The sequence below is a fragment of the Coregonus clupeaformis genome, unplaced genomic scaffold (genome assembly GCF_020615455.1).
Source record: "Coregonus clupeaformis isolate EN_2021a unplaced genomic scaffold, ASM2061545v1 scaf0085, whole genome shotgun sequence".
In the NCBI taxonomy this organism is placed as follows: domain Eukaryota; kingdom Metazoa; phylum Chordata; class Actinopteri; order Salmoniformes; family Salmonidae; genus Coregonus; species Coregonus clupeaformis.
In genome coordinates this window covers 558,229-584,031 of record NW_025533540.1, presented here as the reverse complement: position 1 = coordinate 584,031, position 25,803 = coordinate 558,229, and the positions used below count along the sequence as shown (strand labels likewise).

Genomic DNA, 25,803 nt, shown 5'->3' with positions numbered 1-25,803 from the left:
AGTTAACATAGAGTGGGTGTAACAGTAGGGTGTAACATAGGAGTGTACAGTAGGGTGTAGAGTGGAGTGTAAAGTAGCAGTGTTAACAGTAGGGTGTATAGGGGTGTAACAGTAGGGTGTAACGTAGGGTGTAACAGTAGGGTGTAACAGTAGGGTGTAACAGTAGGGTGTAACAGTAGGGTGTAACAGTAGGGGTGTAACAGTAGGGTGTAACGTTTCGAGGTGTAACGTAGGGTGTAACAGTAGGGTGTAACAGTAGGGTGTAACAGTAGGGTGTAACAGTAGTTAGGGTGTAACAGTAGGGTGTAACAGTAGGGTGTAACAGTAGCAGTAGGGTGTAACAGTAGGAGTGTAGCAGTAGGGTGTAACAGTAGGGTGTAACAGTGGGTGTAGTGGGGTGTAGCAGTAGGGTGTAACGTAGGGAGTGTAACAGTAGGGTGTAACAGTAGCGTGGGTTAACAGTAGGGTGTAACAGTAGGGTGTAACAGTAGTGTAACTGTGTAATAGCAGTAGGTGTGTAACGTAGGGTGCTAACAGTAGGGTGTAAATGGGGTGTAACAGTAGGGTGTAACGTAGGGTGTAACGTGTTAACATGGTGTAATAGGGTGTACAGTGGGTGTAACAGTAGGGTGTAACAGTAGGGTGTAACAGTAGCAGTAGGGTGTAACAGTAGCAGTAGGGTGTAACAGTAGCAGTAGGGTGTAACAGTAGGGTGTAACAGTAGCAGTAGGGTGTAACAGTAGCAGTAGGGTGTAACAGTAGGGTGTAACAGTAGGGTGTAACAGTAGGGTGTAACAGTAGGGTGTAACAGTAGGGTGTAACAGTAGGGTGTAACAGTAGGGTGTAACAGTAGGGTGTAACAGTAGGGTGTAACAGTAGGGTGTAACAGTAGGGTGTAACAGTAGGGTGTAACAGTAGCAGTAGGTGTAACATAGGGTGTAACAGTAGGGTGTAAAGTACAGTAGGGTGTAACAGTAGGGTGTAACAGTGGGTGTAGCAGTAGGGTGTAACAGTAGGGTGTAACAGTAGGGGTGTAACAGTAGGTGTAACAGTAGGGTGTAACAGTAGGGTATAACAGTGTTAACAGTAGGGTGCTACGCAGTAGGGTGTAACAGTAGGGTGTAACAGTAGGTGTAACAGTAGGGTGTAACAGTATGTCAGTAGGGTGTAACAGTAGGGTGTAACAGTAGGGTGTAACAGTAGGGTGTAACGTAGGGTGTAGCAGTAGGGTGTAGCAGTAGGGTGTAGCAGTAGGGTGTAACAGTAGGGTGTAGCAGTAGGGTGTAACAGTAGGGTGTAACAGTAGGGTGTAACAGTAGGGTGTAACAGTAGGGTGTAACAGTAGGGGTGTAACAGTAGGGAGTAACAGTAAGGGTTAACAGTAGGGTGCAACAGTAGGGTTAACAGTAGGAGTGTAACAGTAGGGTGTAACAGTAGGGTGTAACAGTAGGGTGTAACAGTAGGGTGTAACAGTAGGGTGTAACAGTAGGGTGTAAATAGCAGTGGTGTAACAGTAGGGTGTAACAGTAGGGGTGCAGCAGTAGGGTTAACAGTAAGAGTGTAACAGTAGGTGTAACAGTAGGTTAGTGTAACAGTAGGGTGTAACAGTAGGCAGTAGGGTGTAACAGTAGGGTGTAACAGTAGGGTGTAACAGTAGAGTGTAACAGTAGGAGTGTAACAGTAGGGTGTAAAGTAGGGGTGTAACAGTAGCGTGGGTGTAACAGTAGGGTGTAACAGTAGGGTGTAACAGTAGGGTAAGTAGCAGTAGGGTGTAACAGTAGGGTGTAACAGTAGGGTGTAACAGTAGGGTGTACAGTGGGTGTAGCAGTAGGGTGTAACAGTAGGGGTGTAACAGTAGGGTGTAGCAGTAGGGTGTAACAGTAGGAGTGTAACAGTAGGGGTGTAACAGTAGGGTGTAACAGTAGGTTAACAGTAGGTTAACAGTAGGGTGTAACAGTAGGGTGTAACAGTAGGGTGTAACAGTAGGGTGTAACAGTAGGGTGTAACAGGGTGTAGCAGTAGGGTGTAACAGTAGGGTGTAACAGTAGGAGTGTAACAGTAGGGGTGTAACAGTAGGGTGTAGCAGTAGGAGTGTAACAGTAGGGTGTAACAGTAGGGTGTAACAGTAGGGGTGTAACAGTAGGGTGTAACAGTAGGGTGTAACAGTAGGGTGTAACAGTAGGGTGTAGCAGTGGGTGTAACAGTAGGGTGTAACAGTAGGGTGTAACAGTAGGGTGTAACAGTAGGGGGTGTAACAGTAGGGGTGTAACAGTAGGGTGTAACAGTAGGTGTAGCAGTAGGGTGTAGCAGTAGGGTGTAACAGTAGGGTGTAGCAGTATAACAGTAGGGTGTAACAGTAGGGTGTAACAGTAGGGTGTAACAGTAGGGGTTAACAGTAGTGTAACAGTAGGGTGTAACAGTAGGGTGTAACAGTAGGGTGTAACAGTAGGGTTAACAGTAGGAGTGTAACAGTAGGGTGTAACAGTACAGTAGGGTGTAACAGTAGGAGTGTAACATAGGGTGTAACAGTAGGGTGTAACAGTAGGGGTGTAAGCAGTAGGGTGTAACAGTAGTTAACAGTAGGTGTAACAGTAGGGTGTAACAGTAGGGTGTAACAGTAGGGTGTAACAGTACGAGGGTGTAACAGTAGGGTGTAACAGTAGGGTGTAACAGTAGGAGTGAACAGTAGCAGTAGGATTGTACAGTAGGGTGTAACAAATAGGGTGTAACAGTAGGAGTGTAACAGTAGGTGTAACAGTAGGGTGTAACAGTAGGGTGTAACAGTAGGGTGTAACAGTAGGGTGTAACAGTAGGGTGTAACAGTAGGGTGTAACAGTAGGAGTGTAACAGTAGGGTGTAACAGTAGTGTAACATAGAGTGCAACAGTAGGGTGTAACAGTAGGGTGTAACAGTAGGGTGTAACAGTAGCAGTAGGGTGTAACAGTAGGGTGTAACAGTAGGAGTGTAACAGTAGGGTGTAACAGTAGGGTGTAACAGTAGGGTGTAGCAGTAGGGGTGTAACGTAGGGTGTAACAGTAGGGTGTAACAGTAGCAGTAGGGTGTAACAGTAGGGTGTAACAGTAGGGTGTAACAGTAGGGTGTAACAGTAGGGTGTAACAGTAGGGTGTAACAGTAGGGTGTAACAGTAGGGTGTAACAGTAGGGTGTAACAGTAGGGTGTAACAGTAGGGTGTAACAGTAGGGTGTAGCAGTAGGGTGTAACAGTAGGGTGTAACAGTAGGGTGTAACAGTAGGGGTGTAACAGTAGCAGAAGTGTAACGTAGGGTTACAGTAGGGTGTAACAGTAGGGTGTAACAGTAGGGTGTAGCAGTAGGGTGTAACAGTAGGGTGTAACAGTAGGGTGTAACAGTAGGGTGTAACAGTAGGGTGTAACAGTAGGAAGAAGTGTAACAGTAGGGTGTAACAGTAGGGGTGTAACAGTAGGGTGTAACAGTAGGGTGTAACAGTAGGGTGTAACAGTAGGGTGTAACAGTAGGGGTGTAGCAGTAGGGTGTAACAGTAGGGTGTAACAGTAGGGTGTAACAGTAGGCAGTGTAACAGTAGGTTAAGTGTAACAGTAGGGTGTAACAGTAGGGTGTAACAGTAGGGTGTAACAGTGCAGTAGGGTGTAACAGTAGGGGTGTAACAGTAGGGTGTAACAGTAGGGTGTAACAGTAGGGTGTAACAGTAGGGTGTAGCAGTAGGGTGTAGCAGTAGGGTGTAACAGTAGGGTGTAACAGTAGGGTGTAACAGTAGGTGTAACAGTAGGGTGTAACAGTAGGGTGTAGCAGTAGGGTGTAACAGTAGGGTGTAACAGTAACAGTAGGGTGTAACAGTAGGGTGTAACAGTAGGGTGTAACAGTAGGGTGTAACAGTAGGGTGTAACAGTAGGGTGTAACAGTAGGGTGTAGCAGTAGGGTGTAACAGTAGGGTGTAACAGTAGGGTGTAACAGTAGGGTGTAACAGTAGGGTGTAACAGTAGGGTGTAACAGTAGGGTGTAACAGTAGGGTGTAACAGTAGGGTGTAACAGTAGGGTGTAACAGTAGGGTGTAACAGTAGCAGTAGGGTGTAACAGTAGGGTGTAACAGTAGGGTGTAACAGTAGGGTGTAACAGTAGCAGTAGGGTGTAACAGTAGGGTGTAACAGTAGGGTGTAACAGTAGGGTGTAACAGTAGGGTGTAACAGTAGGGTGTAACAGTAGGGTGTAACAGTAGGGTGTAACAGTAGGGTGTAACAGTAGGGTGTAACAGTAGGGTGTAACAGTAGGGTGTAACAGTAGGGTGTAACAGTAGGGAATGTAACAGTAGGTTAGGGTGTAACAGTAGGGGTGTAACAGTAGGGTGTAACAGTAGGGTGTAACAGTAGGGTGTAACAGTAGGGTGTAACAGTAGGGTGTAACAGTAGGGTGTAACAGTAGGGTGTAACAGTAGGGTGAAACAGTAGGGTGTAACAGTAGGGTGTAACAGTAGGGTGTAACAGTAGGGTGTAACAGTAGGGTGTAACAGTAGGGTGTAACAGTAGGGTGTAACAGTAGGGTGTAACAGTAGGGTGTAACAGTAGGGTGTAACAGTAGGGTGTAACAGTAGGGTGTAACAGTAGGGTGTAACAGTAGGGTGTAACAGTAGGGTGTAACAGTAGCAGTAGGGTGTAACAGTAGGGTGTAACAGTAGGGTGTAACAGTAGGGTGTAACAGTAGGGTGTAACAGTAGGGTGTAACAGTAGGGTGTAACAGTAGGGTGTAACAGTAGGGTGTAACAGTAGGGTGTAACAGTAGGGTGTAACAGTAGGGTGTAACAGTAGCAGTAGGGTGTAGCAGTAGGGTGTAACAGTAGGGTGTAACAGTAGGGTGTAACAGTAGGGTGTAACAGTAGGGTGTAACAGTAGGGTGTAGCAGTAGGGTGTAACAGTAGGGTGTAACAGTAGGGTGTAACAGTAGGGTGTAACAGTAGGGTGTAACAGTAGGGTGTAGCAGTAGGGTGTAACAGTAGGGTGTAACAGTAGGGTGTAACAGTAGGGTGTAACAGTAGGGTGTAACAGTAGGGTGTAACAGTAGGGTGTAACAGTAGCAGTAGGGTGTAACAGTAGGGTGTAACAGTAGGGTGTAACAGTAGGGTGTAACAGTAGGGTGTAACAGTAGGGTGTAACAGTAGGGTGTAACAGTAGGGTGTAGCAGTAGGGTGTAACAGTAGGGTGTAACAGTAGGGTGTAACAGTAGGGTGTAACAGTAGGGTGTAACAGTAGGGGTGTAACAGTCGTAGGGTGTAACAGTAGGGTGTAACAGTAGGGTGTAACAGTAGCAGTGGGGTGTAACAGTAGCAGGTGTAACAGTAGGGTGTAACAGTAGCAGTAGGGGTGTAACAGTAGGGTGTAACAGTAGTAGGGTGTAACAGTAAGGTGTAACAGTAGGGTGTAACAGTAGGGGTGTAACAGTAGGGTAGTGTAACAGTAGGGTGTAACAGTAGGGTGTAACAGGTGTAGCAGTAGGGTGTAACAGTACAGTAGGGTGTAGCAGTAGGGTGTAACAGTAGCAGTAGGGTGTAACAGTAGGGGTGTAACAGTAGTGTACAGTAGGGTGTAACAGTAGGGGTGTAACAGTAGTGTAACAGTAGGGTGTAACAGTAGGGTGTAATGTAGCAGTGGGTGTAACAGTAGGGTGTAACAGTAGGGTGTAACAGTAGGGTGTAACAGTAGGGTGTAACAGTAGGGTGTAACAGTAGGGTGTAACAGTAGGGTGTAATCGTAGCAGTAGGGTGTAACAGTAGGGTGTAACAGTAGGGTGTAACAGTAGGGTGTAACAGTAGGGTGTAATCGTAGGGTGTAACAGTAGGGTGTAGCAGTAGGGTGTAATCGTAGCAGTAGGGTGTAACAGTAGGGTGTAGCAGTAGGGTGTAGCAGTAGGGTGTAACAGTAGGGTGTAGCAGTAGGGTGTAATCGTAGGGTGACACAAACACACAAATTGTGACAAAAAACTGTAGCAGGAGTAGAAATTAACCAGCAGTTACAGAATAGTTATAGATTTTGTTTTTATAGATCTATTTACATAAAACTGGGTCACGCGACTCCATGTTTACCTGAATTTTACCAAGCCAAACAAATGGGTGCTTAACTAAGTTAATCTGTGAGGGAAAGCATTGATGTAACGAATAACACAGGACTACAAAGTTTGACTGTCACACCCAAATGTTTACAGCTGTTGAATGTTCTCTGAATCCTGTGAATTAGCTAAATTCACCCTGTGAATTAACTTTGACTTAAACCATTTCACTCTGTGATGAGCATAGATGGAGCAGTGTTTCAAACAAGTGAGAGAAATTAGTTACATTTCTATATTTATTTAGAACAAACAAGAGTTTAGATTAGAGCAGTGGTACCCAACTCCGGTCCTCGAGTGTACCCCCTACAATACACATTTTTACCCCCGGACAAGGACACCTGATTCAACTTGTCAACTAATCATCAGGCCCTCAATGGGTTGAATCAGGTATGTTTGTCCAGGGATACAACGCCAATATGTGCTGTTGGGGGTACTGGAGGACTGGAGTTTGGATCCACTGGATTAGAGTATTTGGATAACTGAAATGGGATTCTATAGCAGGTAAGAGTCTTTTTTCCTGTTTGATGTACAGTATTTGTGTTTACAATGATGTGTGCACTGCACTGACAGAGTGACAGCTGAGCCACATAAATACCAGGAGATCAGACTCAGATAGCCAGCTTTTACTTTTGTCACACACTATGGACAAGTGAATTGGTTTCAGTGTGAGAAGCATATGTTGCTGGTGTTCATAATTATATAAATGATCCAGAATCTAATTCAACAGCAAATGCAAGTAAGTGGTCATAACGTTCATGACTCTGAAATAATCTTCCAAACAGTTTTCGCATGATAGTCCCTGTCGGTATAAAGTTACGTAAACACCAAATATAATCGGCATGATTAAACTCGCAACAAACATAGCGCTCTGTATTTGATTCGGAAATACATATTTGGCATTGACTTGAAAATAGCGAAACATGATTGGCTACGGCGAAGCAGACCCCGCCCTGTTGATGACATTTTCCACTTCCCTTCCCACTAGCCAAGAGAAAGAACATCCGTACATTTACAGACCTCCCGTCATCCAAGCGTATGGCAAAAATAGCTGTTTTTCTTTCTTTTTATGTGGTGCCCACTACATTTTAAAAATTCCGCCGAAAAAGAGAAGACGATTTCCCGAAACATTTTCGCCGTTATCTCACGTAAGTATAAAAAAGACTTCGATTGAATTTTGAATTCATGCTAAGCTGGATAGCAAAACGCAACATGGCGGACGCAGTCCTAACCAGCAAACAGGACGCTAACAGCTAGCTAGTCACACGGCAGGCTGGCTAGCTACCTTTGAACTTTTCGATCTGGAAATGGCGCTCTTATAAATGTTTGCACACATTGCTTACCTGTAGAACAAAATAATAAACTTTATTTGAAACCTATTTGACAAATTATTATGGCATTAATGAATTTGACAGTTTGTTGCTAGCTACGTGTACTTGTTAGCGCGATGTCAACAGCGCCGCTATCTTCATGAAACCAAACGAGTTCTAGCTGTCTTTCGAAGGTTAAAACGTTTTGCTGTCTCTTTGGAGATTGCCAGATACATTCCCTTTTAAGTAGCTACCTACCTCGTAATGTTTATCCGAAGTCATCCCTTGATAGTTTGCTGTGTTATGATAACAAACCAATGATCTGGCTGAACCAGTATCTGTGTAGGAGACCTCTCTCTAACGCCCAGAACGCGTTATAATGTCAAATTAGTTCGTTGATCGCCAAATATGGAGTTTCGCTGAGCAACTATCTTAACTTACTCCCGTTACGGCCGGTATGTACTTTAAAAAAAAGTCTAAATTATTTAACAAATAACCGAGAAAATGCCTCTTCGTTACCTCCAGGGTTCACTTGCTACTCATGATTGCCACGCACAGGTCGGAAGTCTACAACCGCTCAATACATTGGAGGTGCCGAAGAGGCATTTTTTTTTCGATTGCTTGAAAAATTGTATTTAGACCTTTTTCGGAAGTACATGACGGCCGTAACGGGAGTAAATTCAGATAGTTGCTCAACGAAACTCTATATTTGATGATCAGTGAACGTATTTTGCCATAACGCTTGCAGAGCTGGTGAATGAGAGTTTGAATCTGGGCGTTAGAGGTCTAATGTACAGATACTGGTTCAGACCTACCTACATTTTCTAATCTATGCTTGCATATATCCTGCCCATTCACCATGGTCAGCCACGATACTGACTCAAAATACCGCCATTACTGGAAACCAAAGTAAGGCTAGCTAATTAGTGTTTTGCGTTGCATGACATCATGGCAGGATTTACTCTCCCATATTCCTTTGCTTGTCAAAGCAGATTGATTAATTCTGCTAATGGTATGTTTTGTTGATGTGTATCCAACAGCTTTCAGCCTCACTAGATGAATCTCAGACTTCCCTGGAAATGGTTTCCTAAGCATAGTTGGTTACAGTGCTCCTGTAGATGAGGACAGAATGCCAGGTTTTGTCTTTGTCAATATTTACCTAAACCACCACTGGGTAGTAGCTAAGTTACCTAACCTATCGATCCTTCCGTACACCGCTGTGTACTGGGAAAGTCACTAACAAATGGTTATTTTAGGGTGCAGCACATTTCACTCAACATAGCTAGGTCTTCAGACTTCACCATCGGCAACGTCTCTTACGTAATCTCCCAAATGAATAGAATTAGTTTACAGTTGAATTGATAGAATACAGGTTTATGCAATAGTGATTTGATCTGAACACATTGTACCCTCTATAGGTTTATGCAATAGTGATTTGATCTGAACACATTGTACCCTCTATAGGTTTATGCAATAGTGATTTGATCTGAACAAATTGTACCCTCTATCCGTGCTGTTACGCCTGGCTGACTGTATTTTAATGACTTGTCTGAGCCTGTATGCATGCCTTTGTCAGACACGTTTCCATTTGAACACACACAATCAACAACTTTATTTTTTTTAATGTACCTTTTCTCCCCACAGGGCTCCCTCTTCTCTTTACAGGTGTATAACCGCTACCCAGAAGGCCTAGGGGCGGCTCTTTACCGGGAGCGCTTTGACTTCAACGCTGAGCCGCCTTGGGATCCTAGCTGATAGCGGGACACGGCCATCTACAGACTTGTCCATGTAAGCAAAACCATTCTGACATTTCCTTAGGGTGCCTTCAAACCAGGCAAACGTATTTGTAAAAAGAGCAGCAACTGGATGGTTTCCAATGAGAGCAGTGTGTTGTGGGAAGGCCTAGTGGTGTTTCGCTGTCCCACCACACCGATGGTTTCCAATGAGAGCAGTGTGTTGTGGGAAGGCCTAGTGGTTTTTCGCTGTCCCACCACACCGATGGTTTCCAATGAGAGCAGTGTGTTGTGGGAAGGCCTAGTGGTGTTTCGCTGTCCCACCACACCGATGGTTTCCAATGAGAGCAGTGTGTTGTGGGAAGGCCTAGTGGTGTTTTGCTGTCCCACCACACCAATGGTTTCCAATGAGAGCAGTGTGTTGTGGGAAGGCCTAGTGGTGTTTCGCTGTCCCACCACACCGATGGTTTCCAATGAGAGCAGTGTGTTGTGGGAAGGCCTAGTGGTGTTTCGCCGTCCCACCACATCGCTGCGTCAGACGGCCAGTTGATGTGTTTTGGTTTGAAGGCACCCTTACACGGGGGCTTGTTGATGTGTTTTGGTTTGAAGGCACCCTTACACAGGGGCTTGTTGATGTGTTTTGGTTTGAAGGCACCCTTACACGGGGGCTTGTTGATGTGTTTTGGTTTGAAGGCACCCTTACACAGGGGCTTGTTGATGTGTTTTGGTTTGAAGGCACCCTTACACAGGGGCTTGTTGATGTGTTTTGGTTTGAAGGCACCCTTACACAGGGGCTTGTTTATGTCTACATGTGATGTAAGAAGAAGCTTTTAGCTCAAGCTGACACCTCAGGAATGAAAGGAAACATTGGACACGTCATACACAGTCCAACCCGTGTCTCAGCACGCATAGTATAAAGTATATATTTTGATCTACTTCTTTCTTCAGATATACGTAATGTTTGAAAAGTGTTGTTTTTTTTTGTACTAGCTTGCATGATTTCTTAAAGGAGATGTGTAATAATTAAGTCGATGTCCACCTAACAGCAACATACTGTTGTCTCTCTCTGTGTGTTGCATACCCGGCAGGACCCACGGCTCAGTCGCCACCTTGACTTGACTACTCCTTCTTTATGATTGTCTGCTGAATACTGTTGAGATGAAAGGACTCGCTGACGAACCAAACCACATGATTGAACTCCTGGAGGGAGGAACCACCCTGGAAGATGTCATTGACGGACATGTTTACGAGCAAGCTCTGGTGAGGGAATTGATTTAAAAGGGTTAGAACAGCTAAACGAACCCCGGAGGATGAGTTAGAACAGCTAAACGAACCCCGGAGGAAGGGTTAGAACAGCTAAACGAACCCCGGAGGAAGGGTTAGAACAGCTAAACGAACCCCGGAGGAAGGGTTAGAACAGCTAAACGAACCCCGGAGGAAGGGTTAGAACAGCTACCGAACCCGGAGATGGGTTAGAACAGCTAAACGAACCCCGGAGGAAGGGTTAGAACAGCTAAACGAACCCCGGAGGAAGGGTTAGAACAGCTAAACGAACCCCGGAGGAAGGGTTAGAACAGCTAAACGAACCCCGGAGGAAGGGTTAGAACAGCTAAACGAACCCCGGAGGATGGGTTAGAACAGCTAAACGAACCCCGGAGGATGAGTTAGAACAGCTAAACGAACCCCGGAGGATGAGTTAGAACAGCTAAACGAACCCCGGAGGATGGGTTAGAACAGCTAAACGAACCCCGGAGGATGAGTCATGAAAGCCTTAAAACACTTATTTTCAATGTGGTCCTCAGTGGGATGAAAAATTAATTTGTATTACATGCTAAAGCTCTGAGCAGCTGAAAAGCAAAGATCATGCCATGCTTGTAGGTTAATCAAAGTATGTATTGGCCCAACTAAGTCAAAATAAGCCTAAGCACCAGGCCTCGAGTTTCCCGGCAGCAACGGCCGTTGCCCCCTTGTGTGGCAGTTAATCCCCCTAAAAAAATCCTTGCCTTGTGGCTGTTGTGGACTTGGGCTGAACCAATTGCTGTGCTCCGAAGCACCACTCGCTCACGTCTCTCTCAGATCTCAATTCTTATTAACTAATGCCCGTCACGGGATCGGGTCCTTCTTACAGGCATCGCAGCTCCGAAGTACTAGTGAAGACAGACGCATCGGGGATGCAACGGCGCTCGTCCTTATTGAATTCCGAGGCGCGCATTGAAGATGTTAAAACTGTCAACATTTACTTTTCTTCAGGCAAGATGAGTAACGAACAGCAAAATCACTAACCTATGTCAATCTACTATCGCTCATAGTAGAAACGTTTACCTAGGCCTATTTTATTGGTCAGCTTGTCTTTTTGTGCGAGAAATAAATATTCCAAACACTCTTGGACAGTTGTGTGACGATAGATCCAACAGGTAGGCTGCTACTTAATATTCTGAATGGAGTTGTTGTTGGTGAGAAAGCGCAGGCACTGCAGCCTCAACTAGCCTAGCTTGTTAACGTTAGCTAGCTTAACTAGCTTCTCCTGGTTTGATGCTGTCAAGACCGGTACCACAGATAGAACAATGAGACAGATATTTCACCAGATGTATAAATGTGACGCACCCTGTTGGCGTTTCCGCTCACTACCAAATATGGTAGTGAGAGGAAGTCCGCTGGTTGTGGGAGAAGATGGATTTTGACCGACATTCTGCACATTTTCACATCGATTTAAGCGTTTGATCTCAATACAGTGTTCTGTTCCCAAAACGATAATCTGTTATGAACAGAGTGGACTAAGTTTAATGGACTTTACTCTTTGCTAAACTTTTTTAAAAATCGCACTATTTAGGAGTGTAAAGGCGACTCGAGTTATTGCACATGCGTACTTCAGAGTAGGCGTTCCCTAACGGAAATATGCAGATGCATACTAGAACGCGCCCACCTCGTTGCTTGTTCTGCCCACTATGACTCATTTGTTTCCGTTAGACCACAGTGTCGTTTCCATCTTGGTTTAGTTATACGGTACAACGTAATCATATTGGATGATCAAGAACCTAGCTATGGCAGCTATTAGTCTACTATAGCATCATCCCTGCTCACAGTACGGCCCCTCCCCCACCTCCTCTAAATAACCTAGCTTGATTGGTTGCTGTCTCATCCCTGCTCACAGTACGGCCCCTCCCCCACCTCCTCTAAATAACCTAGCTTGATTGGTTGCTGTCTCAGGTTGGTCCCTCCCTGCTCACAGTACGGCCCCTCCCCCACCTCCTCTAAATAACCTAGCTTGATTGGTTGCTGTCTCTGTCTGGTCCCTCCCTGCTCCCCTTGTTACTCGCTCACAGTACGGCCCCTCCCCCACCTCCTCTAAATAACCTAGCTTGATTGGTTGCTGTCTCTGTCTGGTCCCTCCCTGCTCCCCTTGTTACTCGCTCACAGTACGGCCCCTCCCCCACCTCCTCTGGCGCTTTATCAGCTTCGGTTAATAAAGTAGCTTTAAAATGACTTTTCTGCTGCTTCCCTCACTCAAATCGGACCGGGTCTGGATCCGACCAGGTCTATATTGAACGGGTCTAGTTGTCCTCGGGTCCGGTCGGAACGCGTCTCTCTCTCTCTCTCTCATATATATATATATATATATATATAACAATTCTATTTATGCATATCGTGTCCGGGTGGGAAAGCCCCAGGTCCATTTCGGAAAAGGGGCCTACTTTTTGGACCTGTGAAGACATCTTATGTAGGCTAATTATTTATGTACGTTAACATACACTTATGTTTTCTTAACAGCTTAATCTGTATAACTAGGTCTTTTCTTTCAGTGTGTGTGTAAAACTAGCGCTTGTCTTTGTGTGTGTGTGTGTGTGTAACTAGCGCTTGTCTTTCAGTGTGTGTGTGTGTGTGTAACTAGCGCTTGTCTTTCAGTGTGTGTGTATAACTAGGTCTTGTCTCTTGTGTTCCCCAGGCTGATAAGAGTGTGTTTGTAGTGTCTGATCTTGGGTCCCTGATGAGACAGCATGTCCAGTGGCAGCGCACCATGCCCCAGATCAGGCCCTTCTACCCGGTCAAATCCAACAGCAGCCCGGCTGTCATCGAGATCCTGGCCTCTCTCGGCCTCGGCTTCATCTGTGCTAACAAGGTGAGTGGTACCTTTTTTTTATTTTGTTACTTATGTTTTCAATGGTGTTTTATAAAAACAGATCAATCAAGTAACACTGTAACAGCATTCTTGAATACCTTTCATTCTGTCGGCTTTCTCTGTACCAGTGTGATCACAAACTCTAGAGGGTAGGCAACAACACATCCGCCACGCTGATCCTCAACACGGGGGCCCCTCAGGGGTGCGTGCTCAGTCCCCTCCTGTACTCCCTGTTCACCCACGACTGCATGGCCAGGCACGACTCCAACACCATCATTAAGTTTGCCGACGACACAACAGTGGTAGGCCTGATCACTGACAACGATGAGACAGCCTATATGGAGGTCAGAGACCTGGCCGTGTGGTGCCAGGACAACAACCTCTCCCTCAATGTGACAAGACAAAGGAGCTGATCGTGGACCTCAGGAAAAAGGAGGGCCAAACAGGCCCCCATTAACATCGACGGGGCTGTAGTGGAGCGGGTCGAGAGTTTCAAGTTCCTTGGTGTCCACATCACCAACAAACTATCATGGTCCAAACACGTCAAGACCGTTGTGAAGAGGGCACGACAAAGCCTATTCCCTCTGAGGAGACTGAACAGATTTGGCATGGGTCCCCAGGTCCCCCAAAGTTCTACAGGTGTCAGAGGAAGGCCCAAAAAATGGTCAAACTCCAGCCACCCAAGTCATAGACTGTTCTGTCTGCTACTGTAAGCGGTACCGTATCGCCAAATCTAGGTTTAAAAGGCTCCTTAACAGCATCTACCCCCAAGCCGTAAGCCTGCTAAACAGTTAATCATGTACAAAGAGGGTAAAAAAGTATTTGCTCCCCTGCTGATTTTGTACGTTTGCCCACTGACAAAGAAATGATCAGTCTATAATTTTTATGGTAGGTTTATTTGAACAGTGAGAGACAGAATAACAACAAAAAAATCCAGAAAATCGCATGTCAAAAATGTTATAAATTTATTTGCATTTTAATGAGGGAAATAAGTATTTGACCCCCTCTCAATCAGAAAGATTTCTGGCTCCCAGGTGTCTTTTATACAGGTAACGAGCTGAGATTAGGAGCACACTCTTAAAGGGAGTGCTCCTAATCTCAGCTTGTTACCTGTATAAAAGACACCTGTCCACAGAAGCAATCAATCAATCAGATTCCAAACTCTCCACCATGGCCAAAGACCAAAGAGCTATCCAATGATGTCAGGGACAAGATTGTAGACATACACAAGGCTGGAATGGGCTACAAGACCATCGCCAAGCAGCTTGGTGAGAAGGTGACAACAGTTGGTGCGATTATTCGCAAATGGAAGAAACACAAAATAACTGTCAATCTCCCTCGGCCTGGGGCTCCATGCAAGATCTCACCTCGTGGAGTTGCAAAGATCATGAGAACGGTGAGGAATCAGCCCAGAACTACACGGGAGGATCTTGTCAATGATCTCAAGGCAGCTGGGACCATAGTCACCAAGAAAACAATTGGTAACACACTACGCCGTGAAGGACTGAAATCCTGCAGCGCCCGCAAGGTCCCCCTGCTCAAGAAAGCACATATACAGGGCCGTCTGATGTTTGCCAATGAACATCTGAATGATTCAGAGGAGAACTGGGTGAAAGTGTTGTGGTCAGATGAGACCAAAATCGAGCTATTTGGCATCAACTCAACTCGCCGTGTTTGGAGGAGGAGGAATGCTGCCTATGACCCCAAGAACACCATCCCCACCGTCAAACATGGAGGTGGAAACATTATGCTTTGGGGGTGTTTTTTCTGCTAAGGGGACAGGACAACTTCACTGCATCAAAGGGACGATGGCGGGGCCATGTACCGTCAAATCTTGGGTGAGAACCTCCTTCCCTCAGCCAGGGCATTGAAAATGGGTCGTGGATGGGTATTCCAGCATGACAATGACCCAAAACACACGGCCAAGGCAACAAAGAAGTGGCTCAAGAAGAAGCACATTAAGGTCCTGGAGTGGCCTAGCCAGTCTCCAGACCTTAATCCCATAGAAAATCTGTGGAGGGAGCTGAAGGTTCGAGTTGCCAAACGTCAGCCTCAAAACCTTAATGACTTGGAGAAGATCTGCAAAGAGAAGTGGGACAAAATCCCTCCTGAGATGTGTGCAAACCTGGTGGCCAACTACAAGAAACATCTGACCTCTGTGATTGCCAACAAGGGTTTTGCCACCAAGAACTCAGTCATGTTTTGCAGAGGGGTCAAATACTTATTTCCCTCATTAAAATGCAAATCAATTTATAACATTTTTGACATGTGTTTTTCTGGATTTTTGTTGTTGTTATTCTGTCTCTCACTGTTCACATAAACCTACCATTAAAATTATAGACTGATCATGTCTTTGTCAGTGGGCAAACGTACAAAATCAGCAGGGGATCAAATACTTTTTTCCCTCACTGTATGTCCTGTGTTGTAACGTGTGCGTATGATGTGTTGTCTCAGGCTGAAGTCAGTCTGGTGCTGGACCATGACGTGCCCCCTGAGAACATCATCTTCTCTGGAGTTTGCAAACAGCTGTCCCACATCAAACACGCAGCCAAGAATGGCGTCGACCTCTTGGTGTGCGACAGCGAGACAGAACTCTGCAAGATAGCCCGTTCTCACCCCAAGGCCAAGTAGGTTCCCATCAGACCAGCGTCCACATCTAGGGGGTTCTTAGTTTGTAGTTAACTGGGAAAAGTTGTTGAAAAAGTAATTCAAGAGAAAAAAGCTCCCTCACACTTAACTTTTTTCAAAGTATCACATACGCAACGCCAGGGTTGTGGGTTCGTTTCCCACGGGGGGGGGCCAGTATGAAAATGTATGCACTCACTAACTGTAAGTCGCTCTGGATAAGAGCGTCTGCTAAAATGACTAAAATGTAATGAACGTTTGTAGATTGTGTATATTATTTTATTGTCAGCACCACAGGTCAGATTCCTGGTAAACGTCGTTGGAGAATAAAGTTAATTCTGACTTGTTCTGTTCCACCTCTCCTCCCCAGGCTGCTGGTCCAGGTAACTACATGGGCCCAGGCTGCAGAAACCAGCATGGCGTTCGGCTGCTCTCTGAAGAGCTGTAGGCGCCTGCTGGAGGCTGCCAAGGACCTGGGGTTGCAGGTGGTGGGAGCTACGTAAGACTCATCTTTCATAGTGTAGTTGGTGACCGTCACTAGTAGTGATATATATATAATATATAATAATAATATAATATAATAATATAATAGTAGTGCTTTTGTCAGTTGTAGTAATTTCGTTCATCCTACATCTACATGTCTAAGGTTAAATTCATTTGACCTTGAGTTGTCCATGTTGGGCTGGAGTGACAAATTCAACAATCTGTTTACTTTTTCTACAGGCTACCATGATTTAGCATCTTCCTAATCGTTACAATTGTAATGTTAGAAACCTAGTTAATACTGTTAGTACTGTATTAGTGAAGTAATTACAATTGTCTTTGGTTGTGTCTTCAGGTTCCACATCCCCAGCTCCTGCAAGGACCTGCAGGCCTACAGCAACGCACTGTCGGATGCCCACTGTGTGTTTGACATGGGGGTGAGTAGAGGGGCTTATTCCTGGGTATTAGGGGGGAGTTAACATGGTCAGATGGGGGAAACAGGAGCTTATTCCTGGGTATTAGGGGGAGTTAACATGGTCAGATGGGGGAAACAGGAGCTTATTCCTGGGTATTAGGGGGAGTTAACATGGTCAGATGGGGAAACAGGAGCTTATTCCTGGGTATTAGGGGGAGTTAACATGGTCAGATGGGGGAAACAGGAGCTTATTCCTGGGTATTAGGGGGGAGTTAACATGGTCAGATGGGGGAAACAGGAGCTTATTCCTGGGTATTAGGGGGGAGTTAACATGGTCAGATGGGGGAAACAGGAGCTTATTCCTGGGTATTAGGGGGCAGTTAACATGGTTAAATTGCGGGAAACAGGAGCTTATTCCTGGGTATTAGGGGGCAGTTAACATGGTCAGATGGGGGAAACAGGAGCTTATTCCTGGGTATTAGGGGGGAGTTAACATGGTCAGATGGGGGAAACAGGAGCTTATTCCTGGGTATTAGGGGGGAGTTAACATGGTCAGATGGGGGAAACAGGAGCTTATTCCTGGGTATTAGGGGGAGTTAACATGGTCAGATGGGGGAAACAGGAGCTTATTCCTGGGTATTAGGGGGGAGTTAACATGGTCAGATGGGGGTGGTTATGAATGAAGTCTGTCTAGGTTGGTCCTCTGATCAGGAAGGTTAAAGGGCCTACATCCTGCTGTAGTCCTATTAATAAGGTGGTAACACAGACCATCCTAGTGGGGCGGGTCGAGAGTTTCAAGTTCCTTGGTGTCCACATCACCAACAAACTACAGTGGGGGAAAAAAGTATTTAGTCAGCCACCAATTGTGCAAGTTCTCCCACTTAAAAAGATGAGAGAGGCCTGTAATTTTGATCATAGGTACACGTCAACTATGACAGACAAAATGAGAAACAAAAATCCAGAAAATCACATTGTAGGATTTTTTATGAATTTATTTGCAAATTATGGTGGAAAATAAGTATTTGGTCAATAACAAAAGTTTCTCAATACTTTGTTATATACCCTTTGTTGGCAATGACACAGGTCAAACATTTTCTGTAAGTCTTCACAAGGTTTTCACACACTGTTGTTGGTATTTTTGGCCCATGCAGATCTCCTCTAGAGCAGTGATGTTTTGGGGCTGTCGCTGGGCAACACAGACTTTCAACTCCCTCCAAAGATTTTCTATGGGGTTGAGATCTGGAGACTGGCTAGGCCACTCCAGGACCTTGAAATGCTTCTTACGAAGCCACTCCTTCGTTGCCCGGCGGTGTGTTTGGGATCATTGTCATGCTGAAAGACCCAGCCACGTTTCATCGTCAATGCCCTTGCTGATGGAAGGAGGTTTTCACTCAAAATCTCACGATACATGGCCCCATTCATTCTTTCCTTTGCACGGATCAGTCGTCCTGGTCCCTTTGCAGAAAAACAGCCCCAAAGCATGATGTTTCCCACCCCCATGCTTCACAGTAGGTATGGTGTTCTTTGGAGGCAACTCAGCATTCTTTGTCCTCCAAACACAACGAGTTGAGTTTTTTACCAAAAAAGTTATATTTTGGTTTCATCTGACATTCTCCCAATCCTCTTCTGGATCATCCAAATGCACTCTAGCAAACTTCATATGGGCCTGGACATGTACTGGCTTAAGCAAGGGGACACGTCTTGCACTGCAGGATTTGAGTCCCTGGCGGCGTAGTGTGATACTGATGGTAGGCTTTGTTACTTTGGTCCCAGCTCTCTGCAGGTCATTCACTAGGTCCCCCCGTGTGGTTCTGGGATTTTTGCTCACCGTTCTTGTGATCATTTTGACCCCACGGGGTGAGATCTTGCGTGGAGCCCCAGATCGAGGGAGATTATGAGTGGTCTTGTATGTCTTCCATTTCCTAATAATTGCTCCCACAGTTGATTTCTTCAAACCAAGCTGCTTACCTATTGCAGATTCAGTCTTCCCAGCCTGGTGCAGGTCTACAATGTTGTTTCTGGTGTCCTTTGACAGCTCTTTGGTCTTGGCCATAGTGGAGTTTGGAGTGTGACTGTTTGAGGTTGTGGACAGGTGTCTTTTATACTGATAACAAGTTCAAACCGGTGCCATTAATACAGGTAACGAGTGGAGGACAGAGGAGCCTCTTAAAGAAGAAGTTACAGGTCTGTGAGAGCCAGAAATCTTGCTTGTTTGTAAGTGACCAAATACTTATTTTCCAGCATAATATGCAAATAAATTCATTACAAATCCTACAATTTGATTTTCTGGATATTTTTTTCTCAATTTGTCTGTCATAGTTGACGTGTACCTATGATGAAAATTACAGGCCTCTCTCATGTTTTTAAGTGGGAGAACCTGCACAATTGGTGACTGACTAAATACTTTTTTTCCCCACTGTATTATGGTCCAAACTCACCAAGACAGTCGTGAAGAGGGCACAACAACACCTTTTCCCCTTCAGGAAACTGAAAAGATTTGGCATGGGTCCCCAGATCCTCAAAAAGTTCTACAGCTGCACCATCGAGAGCATCCTGACAGGTTGCATCACCGTCTGGTATGGCAACTGCTCTGCATCCGCCTGTAAGGAGCCTCAGAGGGTAGTGCGTACGGCCCAGTACATCACTGGGGCTAAGCTTCCTGGCATCCAGGACCTCTATACCAGGCAGTGTCAGAGGAAGGCCCTCAAAACTGTCAGACTCCAGCCACCCCAGTCATAGACTTTTCTCTCTGCTACCGCACGGCAAGCGGTACCGGAGCGCCTAGTCTAGGTCCAAAAGGCTTCTCAACAGCTTCTACCCCCAAGCCATAAGACTCCTGAACAATTAATAAAATGGCTACCCAGACTATTTACAGTGGGGAGAACAAGTATTTGATACACTGCAGATTTTGCAGGTTTTCCTACTTGCAAAGCATGTAGAGGTCTGTAATTTTATCATAGGTACACTTCAACTGTGAGAGACTGAATCTAAAACAAAAATCCAGAAAATCACATTGTATGATTTTTAAGTAATTCATTTGCATTTTACTGCATGACATAAGTATTTGATACATCAGAAAAGCAGAACTGAATATTTGGTACAGAAACCTTTGTTTGCAATTACAGAGATCATACGTTTCCTGTAGGTCTTGACCAGGTTTGCACACACTGCAGCAGGGATTTTGGCCCACTCCTCCATACAGACCTCCAGATCCTTCAGGTTTCGGGGCTGTCGCTGGGCAATACGGACTTTCAGCTCCCTCCAAAGATGTTCTATTGGGTTCAGGTCTGGAGACTGGCTAGGCCAATCCAGGACCTTGAGATGCTTCTTACGGAGCATATTATTTTGATTTGATTTTTCATTCACTTCTGAAGGTTTACTTGAAAGATGAGTGAACCATTTTGTTATAACATCTATTGTCTGACAGACGTGTACCCAGAATGCATTGTATAATATCAACAAACATGACTCCACACATAGCCGGCAAATAGCTTAGCGTTAGCTCATCATAATCAGTACAACCTTCAAGAAAGTATTTTACACATATCTGTGTCCATTACCATCTATGCAAGATCGGAATGCATGATTTGTCACCAGTACTGGAAATCGGGAATAAAACAGTAAATACATTTTGCTCCATACATGCATAGAAACAGCTACAGCGCCTTCGGGAAGTATTCAGACCCCTCGACTTTTTCCACATTTTGTTACGTTACAGCCTTATTCTAAGATGGGATTTTAAAAAAGAAAATCCTTAGCAATCTACTCACAATACCCCATAATGACAAAGCGAAAACAGGTTACAAATTAAAACAAATACCTTATTTATATAAGAATTCAGACCCTTTGCTATGATACTCAAAATTGAGCATCATTGATGTTTCTACAACTTGATTGGAGTCCACCTGTGGTAAATTAAATTGATTGGACATGATTTGGAAAGTCACACACCTGTCTATATAAGGTCCCACAGTTGATAGTGCACGTCAGAGTAAAAACCAAGGCATGAGGTCGAAGGAATTGTCCGTAGAGCTCAGAGACAGGGTTGAGTTGAGGCACAGATCTGGGGAAGGGTACCACAACATTTCGGCAGCATTGAAGGTCCCAAAGAACACAGTGGCCTTCATCATTCTTATATGGAAGAAGTTTGGAAACACCAAGACTCTTCCTAGAGCTGGCCGCCCGGCCAAACTGCACAATCGGGGGAGAAGGGTCTTGGTCAGGGAGGTGACCAAGAACCCCGATGGTCACTCTGACAGAGCTCCAGAGTTCCTCTGTGGAGATGGGAGAATCTTCCAGAAGGACAACCATCTCTGCAGCATTCCACCAATCAAGCCTTTATGGTAGTGTGACCAGACGGAAGCCACTCCTCAGTAAAAGGCACATGACAGCCTGCTTGGAGTTTGCCAAAAGGCACCTAAAGGACTCTCAGACCAGGAGAAACAAGATTCTCTGGTCTGATGAAACCAAGATTGTACTCTTTGGCCTGAATGCCAAGCGTCACGTCTGGAGTAAACCTGGCACCATCCCTACGGTGAAGCATGGTGGTGGCAGCATCATGCTGTGGGGATGTTTTTCAGCGGCAGGGACTGGGAGACTAGTCAGGATCGGGAAAGATGAACGGAGCAAAGTACAGAGAGATCCTTGATCAAAACCTGCTCAGGACCTCAGACTGGGACGAAGGTTCACCTTCCAACAGGACAACGACCCTAAGCACACAGCCAAGACAACGCAGGAGTGGCTTCGGGACAAGTCTCTGAATGTCCTTGAGTGGCCCAGCCAGAGCCCGGACTTGAACCTGATCGAACATCTCTGGAGAGACCTGAAAATAGCTGTGCAGCGACGCTCCCCATCTAACCTGACAGAGCTTGAGAGGATCTGCAGAGAAGAATGGGAGAAACTCCCCAAATACAGGTGTGCCAAGCTTGTAGCGTCATACCCAAGAAGACTTGAGGCTGTAATCGCTGCCAAAGGTGCTTCAACAAAGTACTGAGTAAAGGGTCTGAATACCTATGTAAATGTGATACTTCCGTTTTTTATTTTGAAAATGTTTGCAAAAATGTATATAAACCTGTTTTTGCTTTGTCATTATGGGGTATTGTGTGTGTGTGTAGATTGATGATGGGGGGGGGACTACTTGATCCATTTCAGAATAAGGCTGTAATGTAACAAAATGTGGGAAAAGTCAAGTTGTCTGAATACTTTCTGAATGAACTGTACATGCGTACGGTATGCTACATTAGGACAACACCATATACTGAAAATACGGCACTTCAATGGGAATGTCCAGAGTTATTATTAGTAAGTAAAGCGACGACGAAGGCAATGCTGGCGGAAAATGTGCCAGGGGGAAAAAGTTTGTGCTGGACTGCGCAAATGTCTGCATACTTGATGATTATAATAATAATAATATGCCATTTAGCAGACGCTTTTATCCAAAGCGACTTAGTCATGCGTGCATACATTTTTTATTTTTTTGTGTATGGGTGGTCCCGGGGATCGAACCCACTACCTTGGCGTTACAAGCGCCGTGCTCTACCAGCTGAGCTACAGAGGACCAGAGGATCTGGGTAAACACTGGGGAGGTGTTTGGGCTGTCATCGAAGAGAGACGTTTGTCCGGTTCAGTAAAGCCTCAAACGTAAAATTGTCCGCAACAGTGAAATGGGCTACTTCTATGTGAATGAATGAGGAGGCGGAACACGCCTCAGCCTATAGATAGATAATTAGCAGGCAGCGTGGCTTGGTTCGAAGGCAGCGTGGGCGAACTGTCCTGTTGCGTAACAATCACATTTTAGAACAGTGAGTGCATTCTGACATCACTCATTTAAAAAAATTCCAGCTGGGGCGACTGGGGCGTGAAAAGGTCGTGTCCATAGAGATCCTGGAAGTGTTCTATATGTAATTCTATGGCCTGATCGCCCTGTCTCTTTTCTCTCCCCCTCATTTTTTTTCTTTAAAATTCTCTCTCGCTCTCCTTGTCAGGCGGAGTTGGGGTTCAGTATGAGCATCCTGGATATTGGTGGTGGATTCTCTGGCTCAGAGTTTCAGCTCAAACAGGTACATCATGACCCCTCTCGTCACATGGCATTACTTACAGAAAACGATGCAGATTGTGTGTTTCCCAAATGGTACCCTATTCCCTATGGGCCCTGGTAAAACGTAGTGCACTATAGAGGGAATAGAGTGCTGTTTGGGACGCAGGCGTTAAGTCCTCTGTCCCCTCTAGGTTCATACCTCCATCAGACTGCTGCTGGATGCGTCCTTCCCCTCTCTGTTTGGGACGCAGACGTTAAGTCCTCTGTCCCCTCTAGGTTCATACCTCCGTCAGACTGCTGCTGGATGCGTCCTTCCCCTCTCTGTTTGGGACGCAGGCGTTAAGTCCTCTGTCCTCTCTAGGTTCATACCTCCATCAGACTGCTGCTGGATGCGTCCTTCCCCTCTCTGTTTGGGACGCAGGCGTTAAGTCCTCTGTCCTCTCTAGGTTCATACCTCCATCAGACTGCTGCTGGATGCGTCCTTCCCCTCTCTGTTTGGGACGCAGACGTTAAGTCCTCTGTCCCCTCTAGGTTCATACCTCCGTCAGACTGCTGCTGGATGCGTCCTTCCCCTCTCTGTTTGGGACGCAGGCGTTAAGTCCTCTGTCCCCTCTAGGTTCATACCTCCGTCAGACTGCTGCTGGATGCGTCCTTCCCCTCTCTGTTTGGGACGCAGACGTTAAGTAACTCCGCTGACGTCCTCTGTCCCCTCTAGGTTCATACCTCCATCAGACTGCTGCTGGATGCGTCCTTCCCCTCTCTGTTTGGGACGCAGACGTTAAGTCCGACGTCCTCTGTCCTCTCTAGGTTCATACCTCCATCAGACTGCTGCTGGATGCGTCCTTCCCCTCTCTGTTTGGGACGCAGGCGTTAAGTCCTCTGTCCCCTCTAGGTTCATACCTCCGTCAGACTGCTGCTGGATGCGTCCTTCCCCTCTCTGTTTGGGACGCAGGCGTTAAGTCCTCTGTCCCCTCTAGGTTCATACCTCCATCAGACTGCTGCTGGATGCGTCCTTCCCCTCTCTGTTTGGGACGCAGGCGTTAAGTCCTCTGTCCCCTCTAGGTTCATACCTCCATCAGACTGCTGCTGGATGCCTACTTCCCCTCTCTGTTTGGGACGCAGGCGTTAAGTCCTCTGTCCCCTCTAGGTTCATACCTCCATCAGACTGCTGCTGGATGCGTCCTTCCCCTCTCTGTTTGGGACGCAGGCGTTAAGTCCTCTGTCCTCTCTAGGTTCATACCTCCATCAGACTGCTGCTGGATGCGTCCTTCCCCTCTCTGTTTGGGACGCAGACGTTAAGTAACTCCGCTGACGTCCTCTGTCCTCTCTAGGTTCATACCTCCATCAGACTGCTGCTGGATGCGTCCTTCCCCTCTCTGTTTGGGACGCAGGCGTTAAGTCCTCTGTCCCCTCTAGGTTCATACCTCCATCAGACTGCTGCTGGATGCGTCCTTCCCCTCTCTGTTTGGGACGCAGGCGTTAAGTAACTCCGCTGACGTCCTCTGTCCCCTCTAGGTTCATACCTCCGTCAGACTGCTGCTGGATGCCTACTTCCCCTCTCTGTCTGGGGTGCAGGTCATCGCTCAGCCCGGTAGCTACTACGTCTCCTCTGCCTTCACTCTGGCTGTCAACGTCATCGGCAAGAAGGTTGTGGCACGGGACTGGAGCTGTCAGGCTCAGGGTGAGCCAGCCGACCGATTGGTCCAGGGTGGCCGTGGCCCCACCCTCTAAGGGTGTCTTAGGGGGAAGTAGGGATATGCACACAAAAAAACATTTTCCAATTCACACATTCGTATTAATATATAGTAATATTATATATTAATACAGGACAAATATAAGCACACACCAAATAATTTAATTCATGGGATAGAATGGAGGCAGTATTTCTCTGTAGTATGAGAAAAAAACGGAGCACACAAAACATGTGAGATAATGTCTTTGAGCAGGTGCTGGATGTTGTAGAACATCATAATAAACCCAGTAAGGTCCTCTGTAGCTCTGTGGTCCTCTGTAGCTCTGTGGTCCTCTGTAGCTCTGTGGTCCTCTGTAGCTCTGTGGTCCTCTGTAGCTCTGTGGTCCTCTGTAGCTCAGACTGATTGGCTGTGGTCCTCTGTAGCTCAGACTGATTGGCTGTGGTCCTCTGTAGCTCAGACTGATTGGCTGTGGTCCTCTGTAGCTCAGACTGATTGGCTGTGGTCCTCTGTAGCTCAGACTGATTGGCTGTGGTCCTCTGTAGCTCAGACTGATTGGCTGTGGTCCTCTGTAGCTCAGCTGGTAGAGCACGGCGCTTGTAACGCCAAGGTAGTGGGTTCGATCCCCGGGACCACCCATACACAAAAAATGAATGCACACATGACTGTAAGTCACTTTGTATAAAAGCGTCTGCTAAATGGGATATTATATTATTATTATTATAAGGAGCATTCAGTATATTGTAGTGTGCATTCTCTTTTTGTTGGTGTACTTCCTTTTTTGAAACATCCTGTCTGATGTGATCTCCTCGTCCATCTCCAGAGGAGCTGACCCCAGACGACGAGCCAGAGTTCCTCTACTACCTGAACGATGGCGTCTACGGGTCTTTCTCCAGCAAGCTGCTAGGAAGCACCATCCCTGCCCCGGCTGTGCTCAAGGTCAGTAGCAGCTAGCTGTGTCCCCCTCAGAGAGATGAGGTCAGTAGCAGCTAGCTGGGTCCCCCTCAGAGAGATGAGGTCAGTAGCAGCTAGCTGGGTCCCCCTCAGAGAGATGAGGTCAGTAGCAGCTAGCTGGGTCCCCCTCAGAGAGATGAGGTCAGTAGCAGCTAGCTGGGTCCCCCTCAGAGAGATGAGGTCAGTAGCAGCTAGCTGGGTCCCCCTCAGAGAGATGAGGTCAGTAGCAGCTAGCTGGGTCCCCCTCAGAGAGATGAGGTCAGTAGCAGCTAGCTGGGTCCCCCTCAGAGAGATGAGGTCAGTAGCAGCTAGCTGGGTCCCCCTCAGAGAGATGAGGTCCGTAGCAG

The 25,803-nt window shown here is 46.2% G+C and overlaps 1 protein-coding gene and 1 long non-coding RNA gene across 2 annotated transcripts in view; one reads left to right on the top strand and one right to left on the bottom strand.

Moving 5' to 3' along the window:
- The window catches only part of LOC121555506, a 60,537-nt gene extending 52,521 nt beyond the window's left edge, over positions 1 to 8,016 (bottom strand). The window contains exon 1 of the long non-coding RNA XR_005997929.1: positions 7,660 to 8,016. This is a non-coding gene — a long non-coding RNA (uncharacterized LOC121555506). The remainder of the gene's footprint in view (positions 1 to 7,659) is intronic.
- The window catches only part of azin1b (antizyme inhibitor 1b), a 32,451-nt gene continuing 13,723 nt past the window's right edge, over positions 7,076 to 25,803 (top strand). Inside the window, exons 1-10 of the mRNA XM_041869341.2 lie at positions 7,076 to 7,239; positions 9,046 to 9,189; positions 10,223 to 10,394; positions 13,078 to 13,251; positions 15,706 to 15,878; positions 16,247 to 16,375; positions 16,715 to 16,796; positions 22,759 to 22,833; positions 24,327 to 24,492; positions 25,326 to 25,441. Coding sequence (XP_041725275.1) covers positions 10,293 to 10,394; positions 13,078 to 13,251; positions 15,706 to 15,878; positions 16,247 to 16,375; positions 16,715 to 16,796; positions 22,759 to 22,833; positions 24,327 to 24,492; positions 25,326 to 25,441 — 1,017 coding nt within the window. The 5' untranslated portion in view covers positions 7,076 to 7,239; positions 9,046 to 9,189; positions 10,223 to 10,292. The remainder of the gene's footprint in view (positions 7,240 to 9,045; positions 9,190 to 10,222; positions 10,395 to 13,077; positions 13,252 to 15,705; positions 15,879 to 16,246; positions 16,376 to 16,714; positions 16,797 to 22,758; positions 22,834 to 24,326; positions 24,493 to 25,325; positions 25,442 to 25,803) is intronic.